Consider the following 12,395-nt stretch of genomic DNA (forward strand, 5'->3'; position numbering starts at 1 on the left):
AATCGGGGGATCCATATCAACCCACTGTACTACTGCGGTAGGGAAATGGATTTTGATAAGGTCTCAAGGTCTCTTGCCTCGTTTTGACTCAGATGGACAACAACTGAGAGTGGAGAAAGTCGCACTACATGATCAGAAGTAGTCTTCCATTAAACAAAGGGTCGTTTCTCTGTAGATCAAATATCTTGTTGATCGCCCATGAAAACGACTGTTACTGGAATATGGTCCAGAAATGTTAACTTAGCAGGTCCTATGTGAAATTAAGTGAACATGTTCTAGTTTTTTTATGCTTAACTGAAGGACTTCGTGTGACACAGTTGGTATAATCATCTGTTCTGATTAATTTGACTGAATATAACACTTTTTTCTTCTTTCGAGAAAATGGTAAAGCAGCAGTTGATGATTTTAGAAGCAAACGTTCCCCAAACCAATTACCTGTTTAGAGGCCCTGTATGGTATTTAAATCACAGTTCATTTCTTCCCAACAAGAAACAGTGTGAGATTCCCTTATTTTTCTTACGACAAGGCACTTAACATTAGTACTGAAGTTGCAGGATGTGTAAGGAGCCTAGTCCTATATTGCCACATCAAAACAAGTAGCATAATTTCTAATATTTCAACTAAACTGGCACCTTCCAAGTGATTTAGTTGTACCAGCACTTAGGCAGCACGTAGATCTTGAGCCTACAGCAAGTTGAAAAACAGTCCTACGTACCTCCTCTGTGTTACCACAGGTGACATATCACTGATCTCATTTGTACTAAGATTGAGGTACAAGCGAGGTGCCTATTTGCTTTCACCGCCATGAGGGAATGCATAAGTTCTAATAAATGTTCATCAACCTGAAGTGTTCTACAGTTGTTGTCCCCTGTGCAGAAAACAACACGAAGGCCGTGAATCCGTTATCTTGAGGCGGTAAGAAACTCTTAGCGAGGAACTGATTTTGTGTGAATAATTACATTTCCAATTAGTTTGTTTATATGGGATATCACACTTTTTTTACTGGCAGAACACGAGAAACTGCACAGTTACATTCCACTTTATAGTTACAAATAATTTCCATCCTTCAACATAATAATGAACAGTGTATTTCCGTAATTACTATCACCCTGTTCTTAACTACATGCCCATATAGGCATATATTGCTAATAAAGTGTTAATCTCATGCCTACCGCGGCAGATAACATGTTAAATTAGATTAGATTTACTTTCATTCCAATCGATCCGTAGTGAGGAGGCCCTCCAGGATGTAGAACATGTCAGAAAAACAACAATACATGACAAATATTTACAACTCAAACAAATAAGCTAATGTACCATTCCACAGGTCCCAAGTGGAATGATCGTCATTTTTTAATGAAAACTACATGAAAGGATCATTTTACAAATACTAATGCACTGAATTTAAAATAAAAAAGTTTATTTATTTATTTATAAGGTGATAAACGTGTAATACAACTACTATAATACTTATTCACAATGAACACATTACTGCACTGAAATGGTGCAGAAGTTAGATTGTACTTACACACATACACACACACACACATACACACTTATTTACAATGAACTCATTACTGCACTGAAATTGTGCAGAAGTTATGTTGTACTTGCACATATACACACACAAATCAGTTGGTTCTACTGAGAAATTCATCAATGGAGTAGAAGGAGTTGACCACCAATAAATCCTTTAGGCTTCTCTTAAGCTGAATTTCATTGGTTGTTAAGCCTTTTATGGCTGCTGGCAAGTTATTGAAAATGTGTGTTCCTGAATAATGCACACCTTTCTGTACAAGACTAAGTGACTTTAAATCCTTGTGAAGATTATTCTTATATCTAGTATTGATTCCATAAACTGAGCAATTGGTTTGAAAAAGTGGTATATTTTTAATGACAAATTTCATTAAAGAATAAATATATTGGGAAGCAGTAGTTAGTATCCCTATTTCCCTTAACAGACTTCTGCAGGATGTTCTTGAGTTCACACCACATATAACTCTTACTGCACGTTTTTGTGCCTGGAAAACTTTAGCTTGGCTTGACGAATTACCCCAAAAAATAATCCATTATGACATTATGGAATGAAATTAAGCATAGTATGCCAGCTTTTTCATTTTTATATCCCCTATGTCTGACACAATTCGCATTGCAAAAAGAGATTTGTTAAGACGCTTCAGCAGTTCTGTGGTGTGCTTTTCCCAGTTGAATTTATTATCAAGCTGTAATCCCAAGAATTTAAAACTGTCCACTTCTTTTATCTGCTTGTCATCATATGTGTGTCCTCCGAGACTGCCGAACCAGCTATGATCCTTCCAACCCAACCACTCCGCCCGCCATCCAAGTTAGTCACGATCAGATCACCGAAGTACTTCGTCTGCCTTTCCGTTTAGCAATTTATTATTCTGCTGGTTGTTAATACTTGTGAAATAATGGAATGGCAGCACGCTATTGAGAGATACTTTAATATGAGATGCTGTTTAGTTTGTCCAATATTAACAAAAGATTATCATTTTGGCGCGAAACTTCCGAATGCAGCCGCCAGTCCCGGAAAAGGACCACAATTTGTGTGGTCTTTCTCACTATACCGGTACCGAACAAACCATCTGTCATCAGTACCTCACACCGCATAATGTCATCTGCCACTTCTGCATTCTCAATTGCTCTAAGAAGAATTTCCTGTATCTGAATATGATGCATGTAAAGCCAGACATATTACAAGCCCATTTCTTTTGCTGTGAGGCTTTAATGGGGCTGCAAACAAACAGGCTAAGGCTCTCGTCTCACATAAATAATGAGGTCTGTAGTTCTTTTTCATAAGGACGCAGATATTTCTTACTACAAGCAATCCATCACATAAAAAGCATACTGAACAACAATGTTGTGTAACCACATGTGGGCCTACAAAAGTAGCTCGCACTGTTAATTCATTCTCACTACACAAAATACAATTCTTTATCACTTTCCGAATCATTAACAAATATTATTAACGTATCACAATCCAAATTGCACTTTCCTGAACTCGTAGAACGATATGGATTGCTCCCAGATACCTGAACTTGGACGCACACTTCATCCCATTCGTCTTTTAACACTCACAGTCAGCACTGAACTGAAATCATTTACCGTGAATCACTTCACTACTCGGTCATTCGCAACGTAGCCAATGACACAAAAAGTAATTCGGCTCTCTCTAGTAAATCAGTTGTTCGCATAAAGTTGCCAATAAAATGATGTTTAACTGTGTAATGACAGTGCAGTAACAGGGGTTCTCCGATACTGTTATGAACCAAATCTGAATATTAACTTATAATAACGTGAAACACGATTTTTGGCACACTGGCCAGAAGACAATCCCTCCATCATTTACTACAGAAGTCAATCATAACAGAAGTCGCTTCAGTTGGTGCAATTTTGCATGAATGCTTTATTCAAATAGCAGCATCTGTCGTCAAGGGCGCTGAGAGCCAGGACTAGGCCCATGGCAGGTTGTGTGACTGGGTCCCATCTCCAAGTATAGTAATCCAGTTTTATGGTTAGTTTATAGAAGGTTTGACGAGATTTTAACATAACACAGTTCGGGGAGATACATCAAAACATACCCATTGAGATGAACTATAAAATAAATTTCTTATTAAACTCCAAACATATGTTCACAAATGCAGTTGGTGCCATGGTATCATACTATAGGTGCACTAGATACTGCCGGCGGAATTCGAACGAACTGAAACTTCCTGACAGATTAAAACTGTGTGCCGGACCGAGACTCGAACTCGGGACCTTTGCCTTTCGCGGGCAAGTGTTCTACCATCTTTTTTTTTTTTTAATGAGTAGGTGGTGACAAGGCGGGCAGGGGTCGGAACCCGAGGCCTGGCCGCGATGTCTTCCCCCTGCCGTCCCTGAATCACTCCCTCAAAGTAGTTTTTTGATTTATTTTTATTTTACTTTATTATTGTTATTTTTTTATTTTACTAGGAACAGGGTAAATGAACAAAGGATCTTTATTGGTACAAACTTAAATACAACAGAAATGCCATCCTTCCGGCATTAAATAACACAAGACATTACACTCGTACAAGGCGAGCAAGTTTTTTTTTTGTATGAACAAGGTGTAGGAAAAAAAGAATAATAATACTGATGTAGGCTAAGAGGTGTGAAGCAATATATAGCGGAGTGGGGGAAAAGCCAGTGTGTTCTGGTATAGTGCATAAAAGAAAGGAGGCGCGTGTCCATGCGCCTATTCCACTGTGGGTTACAATACAGAAAGTAGTGCGGGGAGTCTCAGATGTCAGCAGGGGGGGGGGGGGGGGCGGAGAGCTGTCGGCGTGTGGCACCAACCAACTGAGCGGGGGTGACGTAAAGATCGCATGTAGGTAATTGGCGAAGAAGGCGCGGTAGCGCGGTCGGTGTTCGACTGCACTGTGGGTGGTTTGTAAGTACTGCCAGAAATCAAGGCGTGATTTGTCGCCAGCATTATACATGTGGGTGATCGTCCATCCCTTGACCCATACAATCGCATGATTTTTGGTGGCGGGGAAATAAGTATCCTCAGGATGGATAAAAGTCCATGGGTCAATACAGTCCGGCGGAACGCGGAGGTAACAGGCAACGAACTGTCGGGCCAGTTTCCAGACGCCACTGGTGGCAGCACAAGTCAGTTGATGGACATCGTCATACATGGGGTGGCAAATGGGACAAAGTGGAGAGTCCGTTAGTCCGATGGCGTGAAGACGTTGGTTTGTGGCGAATTTTGCATTTGCGACTTGGTACCATGTTGCTAGGACGTTGGAGGGAAGAAATGGCTGGTGGATATGACGCCAAACCATGGGCCACCGCGTGGATGGATGTGTCAGTTCGATATTGTTGCTGGATATGGAACGAAGCAGTGGGGTGTAAAAATCTTTAGGTCGAGGAGGACGCGTGGTCGGTAAGTGTGTGTGAGCACAACCGAAGTCGACGATGAAATCAGAAATGTGTGTCAGATGGTGGTTGATGTGTCCGACTGGTACTGGTGGTGCTATGGTCGCGGGCACAAGAATTTCCAGCAAGCTGCGTGTAAGGGAGGTGCCCCCGTGCCACTGCTTGTGCATGGTGGACATGTACAAGGACGCCGCTCGGAGTCGCACATTGACAAGGCCGAGGCCTCCCGCTCGCGGGGGAAGGGTGAGCGTGTCGTAGCGGACCTTAAAGAGCGTACTGGCCGTAAGGAAGTATCCGAAGGCAGCCTGGAGGCTGCGTCCAATAGTTGATGGCGGCGGGAGGACCTGTGCGATGTGGACCATTCTGGACGCCACACGTTGATTAAGGTATTGGACACGTTGTAAGGAATCGAGTTGTCGGAGAAGATTTTGTCGCACCGTCGTGCGGATAGTTTAGAGTGCACGCCGAAAATTGATGGCAGCGGAGCGGCGCACGGTGGAAGTGAAAATGATACCAAGGTACCGTAGGTTTTGTACACACGGGAGAGGTGGTAAGTCGTCGTGTGAGAGGCCGCGTCCTATGGGCATCGCCGCGGATTTAGCCACATTCATGTTACTGCCCGCTGCAGTTCCGTACGTTGATATCAAATCAAGTACCGTGTGTGTTTCACCCCGTGAGCGGATCAAAAGGAGGAGGTCGTCCGCATACGCACGACACCGTAAACTGTGCTGTCGCAAAGTGAGACCAGAAAGGTGGTTCGTCAGACTCCCGATGAGTGGCTCCAGGCTTATGGCATAGAGTAGGGTCGAAAGTGGCAGCCTTGCCGTACGGAACGCCGGATCGCCACTGGTCCCGCCACACGGCCATTAACTGAATCAGCCGGATGACGTCGATAAAGGCTGGTGGAAAACCCATGCGGTTCATCACTGAGAACAGAAAAAAATGCCGCACTTTGTCGAATGCGCTGTCAAAATCAATGGCAACCACCGCGGCGCGGAGTCTGCACGCCGCTGCCAGGGCAATTAAATCGCGACATTCTCCTGTGGCCGTTTGTATATTAACTGAGCCGCCTGGAGTTGTCTGTTCCGGGGATAGAATGCTAGGCAGGACCTTGCGGCATCGCGTTGCCAGTAGGCGTGTAATAATTTTATAGTCTGCGTTAAGCAGAGTCAGGGGACGGTAATGGGCTGTCGTCACACCTGGTGTCGGTTTGTGGATGGGTATAACAATTCCCGTGACAAAGGACGGCGGTACGGCGTTTCCCATCGTCATCAGTTCATGAAACATCGTCGTCCACCGTGATGCCATTAGTGTGAAGAAAGCGCGATAAAATTCTATCGGCAATCCGTCGACACCAGGTGACTTATTCGGAGCACATTTTTTGATTGTATCGTGGATCCCGTCACGCGTAATGAGCTCCATCAGCTCGTCCGCTTCGTCGCTGGTGAGGGAGCGAGTTACGTGTCGTAACACAGACTCCTCAGAGTGGTTGTTGGTAGTCTCCTCCTGGTACATTGTGCGGTAGTGGTCGACAAAGGCACTGACGATTTCGGCTTGGAAAGTGACGTGCTGGCCGCGACAGGTGTTGATTTCGGTGATCGTTGTCGTCGATGTTTCCTGTCGGAGGCGATATGATGCATGGTGGGATGTTCTTGGTCCGCCGAATCTTGACATCGGGTTCGCACCATAGCTCCCTGCAGTCTGCGGCGTGTCAAAGTTGCAATTTGAGCCTTAATCCTGCTGCGTTCCCTCTGGGTGTCGGGGGTGGGCGGTTGAGCGTCCAGGTCGCGGAGAACTGCGTAGAAATAGTCGGTAGTGAGCCGGCGCCACGTAGCAACTTCCTTTCCATACTGAATCAAAGTACGTTGAATGGCAGGTTTGGCACATTCCAGCCACCAGGTCAAGGTCGTGCAGTACTTAGGTAAGCGACGTTCACATGTGGCCCATGTCTCGGTAACACGTTGAAGACATTTGGGATCATGAAGATGGGAGGTGTTTAGCTTCCACGGTGCACGACTTCGCCAGACCACTTGCTTGGGGAAGAGAATGTTGCAGGTGTAGGCACAGTGGTCTGAAAAGGCCAGGGGCCAAAGTTCTACACCTTGGACTGCAGCTGTGAGTTCCCGAGAGACGTAAATCCTATCAAGGCGGCTCGCGGAGTGACTCGTCTGGCAAGTATGTCCAGGCGCGTCGCCGTGCCGAACGTCCCAAGTGTCGCGGAGCAATAGATCTCGGACGACAAGACGCAGTTCTTGACAGGTGTTGTAGTGGGGCACTTGATCTTTAGGGTGAAAAACATAATTAAAATCACCCCCAAGCAAGTAATGATCGCAGCGTCCAAGAAACAAAGGAGCGATTTCTTCTGAATAGAAGAGCGCCCTGTCGCGTCTGCGGGTGGAGCCTGACGGAGCGTAAATGTTGATAATACGCGTCCCCATGATGGTGACGGCCATGCCTCTGGCAGATGGAAGGTATGTGATATCGGCCACTGGAATGCCTTCTCGGGCGTAGATGGCTACGCCGCGTCCCAGGTGGTCACCAGGAGAAGGATAAGTGTTATATCCCGCGACGTCTGGAAGTGTGGCCAAGTGTAATTCCTGTAGTAGTGCGATGTCGACTCCCGACGCCCAGTCTGCAGCAGTTGAAGTTTCACGGGTGAGCTAATGGTGTTAGTGTTGATCGTCGCTATTCGGTAGGTTTGGAGCCGTACCCCACCGTGGAGGGGAACTCCACCGGCGGAGGATGAAGAGGGCCGAGGCAACGGCATGTCGTGCTGTACACCACCTGACGGCGTTATCAGCGGCGTAACGATGCTTCCGTCTGGGGTAACTCTGTCCCCAGCGCGTGGTCCGGGTCCTCATCGACGTCCTCACTCCACACCATTGAAGGAGGACATCTCGTCGGCAGTCGCAGCGGTGGAATCCATTGGTTCAGGAGCACCTGGGCGAGCCTGTAGAGTAGGCATCGACACAGCCGTAGTCGGCGTCATGATGTCGTCATTCGTATCGTCATGCAGGTTCTCCGTGGCCTCGTCTGGTCGGACGGACTCTGGAGCAACAGGGGGAGGCGATCCGTCTCTTTCCGAGACCGTACGGCGCCTCCTCTTGCGCCTCTTAGGTGAACGTTGTTTGCAGGTTCGTCCCTCAGTGTCTGAAGACGGAAGGGAGTCGCGTCGCTCTGGGAGGAAGGCCGTCGCGGCAACGTCAAATGAAGGGGCGTCCATATGGTCGGGCGGGTGGGGGTCCGAAGTCGTCGCTGTTGGTAGTGGCTCCGGAGTAGCGTCAGGCTGTGAGCGCGACGTGTCGGCCCCGGCGGTATCCGTAGCAGCTGGAAGGGTCACCGGTACATGTTCCGACGGGCGACGGCCGGTGGGAGGAGAAGAGAGTGCCGATGCGTAGGTGATCGGTAAAACCGTCGTCGGAGCCGGAGGTGCCACGGTAGCGGCTGGCAATTGGATGATTCGTCGCTGAAGACACTCAGATCTGAAGTGGCCTTCTTTGCCGCACCCGGAACAGGTCTTGGGTTGGCCGTCGTATATGACAACTGCGCGGCACCCGCTAATTTGCAGGTAAGATGGCACGTGGCGATGGAGATCGATGGTGATCTGCCGTACGCCGTTAAGAACGGGGTACGTTTGGAACTGCGCCCAGCGTTCGGCAGTGTGGCCATGTACAGTGCCATAGGGACGGATAGCCGCGATAACGTCTTCCGCCGGGAGCTCGAACGGGAGTTCGAAAACTCGTATGGTGCGCATTCCTAAGCCTGCATGGTTGACAGTGACCGCTCCGAAATTGCCGTCGGCGTGGCAGAAGCGTAATCCATGGTTGGTGTCACGAAGTATTCTTTCACATACAGCGTCATTGACGACTTTGATGTACACCGTACTGCTTAATATGGACAAATGGATGCCCAAGATGTCGGCAGCTGGGATCTTAGCAACGTCGCGTAGGAAGCGTTCTACCTCCAAGGCCTTTGGTCGTGCGTAGTCGTTGCAAAAGGTGAATCGTAATGTGGATTTCCTAAAACGTTTGGCTTTGGTTCTAGTGCACGTAAATGACGGCCGCTGGAATGTAAACAACAGCGAGCGCGCGCGGTCCGCAGGCGGAAACAACAACACGTCCGCACTGTACGGCGGCGAAAGCCGGACTGTCATCTGAGCTACCCAAGCACGACTCAGGCCCTGTCCTCACAGCTTTACTTCTGTCAGTACCTCGCCTCCTACCTTCTCGGTCCGGCACACAGTTTTAATCTGCCAGGAAGTTTCATTACAGCACACACTCCGCTGCAGACTGAAAATCCCATTTTCGAACGAACTGACAGTTCATGGCGCAATAGGTTGAATCAGAGCGCACGGTAGTATGCAGTCGTGTGTCGTTTAGCAACTATTAACAGCACTAAGTTCGGATGCATGTGTTATCCTGTGTTACCATGCCTGCTGATATTCTAGAGAATTACACAGGCTCTGACGTCTAATCGCCTGGTATTTTTAGAAAGCAGAAGCCCCCGAAGAACTCGCGCGAAGTTTCCCGGCACAGAGCTGAAAGATTATGTACAGGTGTAACAGAGTAATTGTTCCTAATTTCCTGATGTAGAGAACATGCACAGAAAAATTACGGTACTTATCAGTAATACAGTGTCTACAAATGCTTCGTTTTCTGAACAAAAGTCAGTGTTCTGCTTTCGTTTTAGCAGTTATTCTTACCATGTAAACAATGAACTATTTAAGATAGTTTGTTATTTATTATAAGTCACAGAAAATCTTCTCTGAGATTTGTTTACTTAGTTTAGGGTATGAAAATAAGTTACATTGTTTTTCTGTGAAAGCATGGAAAACAGGCTTCCTAATTACAGAAATGACACTGAAAGTTAAATTTCCTGCTTTCAGTACGTAATTTTTTCCCGAGCATATTTTCTGCATTCACATTTTTGATTTCCACACACATTTTCAATCACAATTGCTATAGATTGCGGTAGCTAAAAATTCAAATAACATTTATAAGCAAATTTGCAATATTCGTTGTATTAAATTATAATAATTTCCCAGAAAGAAAGCCGTTTGTAGCAAAAACAGTTTGTAGCACACTTGTATGATGCGTCATTGCCAAGATAGTGTTGTAAATTTCACACTCGTTTTGCAATGAAATCTTTCAAGCCGTCTTATGACAATATTCATTTTAACTTGACACCAGTACGACCATGTCTTCTGTTTCCCACTGCGGCTTTGAAACAACTAGTACTCCAGTCGGATGAATAATGGAATGAGTGTGCAAATGCTAAATATATCGAGGAAGAATACCAGCGTCATGACGCTTTCATGGAATAGAAGACTGAAAGAATAGTAATAAATATTGGTTTGAAAAATATTGGCAAAGTGAGTTATCAGAATCCCAAGACCGCCACACTAGGGAACTGGATGATAGCTCGACTGAGAATTGCTCTGTAACATATTTGGAGAAAACCAAATCATTGGCCAAGCATTCCAAATGCGTGACCACCAAGATCACCAGATTTGAATGCTTGTAATTTCTGGCCGTGGGTTACCTGAAAGACAGGGTTTATCAACAGGACACGAACACGCATTGGAGTCTGAAGATGAGCATATCAAGGGAGGTAGCCAATATCCCAGCCATGATGTTTCAGGCAGCAGTGTATCAATTCTACGGTAGTTTCAGGCTATCGTGGATGTAGATGGTTGTCACATTGAGCAACATTTGTAAGCTAGAACGTAAGTGTTACCCTCTCCTGTGGAAGTTAAAAAGTGTTTCTTTGAATGGTTAATTCATTATTCCGCTTCTGCATGTCTTTAAAAATGTTTCCACAAAGTTTCATTGTCCTATGTTCACTCGTTTCTCGTTTTTAGTGGAGGCAGGGGATGCTCTCGAGTAACAAAAGTTTAGTTACAAACAACTTGCATTCTGAGGAAATATCCATTGTTTGGACAATCAGTTTCCTGAGAAGAAACGATGAGACCCAAGCCTCTTTCACCAAGAGGTAATGTTAAATCAAGTAACATGAGAGTTCCCAGGTAAGTTGGTTATCCCACACACGAGCAGAAGAAAAAAATTACCTCTTTTCTTCCTAGCATCAGCATTGTGAATGTATCTCTTTCATGTCATTTCATTTTTTCACTTTTACAGGTCTTCCAGGACAACTACTGAATATACAAGCAGATACATTTTCTTTTGTCTTTACTCTTGAATGCAAAAGTATTTTCTGTATATTGCTTTTAAAATCACCTTGTGATGAAATCAGAAGTGCCTCATCTTTGAATATTGTTGGCAATCCTATGATATTATAATGACATTTCACAGCTGTTGCTGGGTACATTTGGCAGAGAAACATTGTGCTAAGATTTCCAAAAACATTATAAAGAAAGCAAGTATTCGACTCCATGAGAAGTAGTTTTGGACATTAGTGTGTTCACACAGCCAGCGGGAAAGTTCTAGTGAAACATTAAAATACAATATTCTTTTTTCTGTCATCTGATTTTGGTGGACCAAAGACTATACAGTGCCCCAAACTATGGTCAAGTTACCTGCAGAAACCCCATGAAAATTCGTCTAATAGTTTCAGAGATTAGTGGATTTAGAGACAAACAGACAGACGTAATGGTTTTATAGATTTGTGTTAGTATAGATAGCAGTCTGATATTTTCCATCTGAGCACCATGGGAGATCCAAACTCTTGAGAGACTTAGTTGGCCCCTCATGAGGCCTGGTACTTGGGAATTTCCCCCCCCCCCCCCCCCATGCCTTGCTCCACCATGTCATATGCCTGCTACTGTACCTTCTCTCAATTGAAATGTGATATGTGCGAATTAGCAATGGCCCCAAGAGCCAGAAGTGTTACACATGGCATGAAGATTATGGTGTGGTATTGTTTGTGGATTCTACAAACCCCTGTGGGTAACAGAGGTCACCAAGGATGAAAAAGGAATCATGCTAATATCAAAAGATGGAAAACCCATGATGGAATAATCACAATAATGTGAAAAGGATAGTTGCTACTCGCCATATAACGGAGATGCTGAGTCACAGTTAGGCACAAAAGAATGACTCTCAGAAAGTAAGCTTTTGGCCAACAAGGCCTTAATCAGAAATGGACAACACACACACACACACACACACACACACACAAAAATGCAGCTAACTTACATTTGCATTTCCTTGAGTGTGTGTGTGTACGTTGTCTATTTCTGACGAAGGCCTTGATGGCTAAAAGCTAACTTTCTGACAGTCTTTTTGTTGCATCTATCTACAACTCAGCATTTCCCCTATATGGTGAGAATGATGCTAATGTGTGTAATATGGGCAGTGTGGGGGTGGTAGAGACTCCTGCAGCCCCTGGATACCATTTTGTAACCCATATAGGTTTACAGTTGTGTATGCCTCATAATGACTCCGCCTTAAACACTACTAGGAGTTTTTGAATATTAGCAGTCCATAGCATGAGCCAGCAGCAAGGACAGGTATTAG

General features: G+C 45.3%; 1 protein-coding gene across 1 annotated transcript in view; it reads right to left on the reverse strand.

The window, feature by feature from the left end:
• Positions 1-7,789: 7,789 nt before the first annotated feature.
• Positions 7,790-12,395, reverse strand: part of LOC124775518 (NPC intracellular cholesterol transporter 1 homolog 1b-like) — a 135,749-nt gene continuing 131,143 nt past the window's right edge. The window contains exon 23 of the mRNA XM_047250351.1: positions 7,790-8,364. Within this exon, the coding sequence (XP_047106307.1) occupies positions 7,790-8,364 (575 nt within the window). The remainder of the gene's footprint in view (positions 8,365-12,395) is intronic.

The sequence above is a fragment of the Schistocerca piceifrons genome, chromosome 2 (genome assembly GCF_021461385.2).
Source record: "Schistocerca piceifrons isolate TAMUIC-IGC-003096 chromosome 2, iqSchPice1.1, whole genome shotgun sequence".
Lineage (NCBI taxonomy): Eukaryota > Metazoa > Arthropoda > Insecta > Orthoptera > Acrididae > Schistocerca > Schistocerca piceifrons.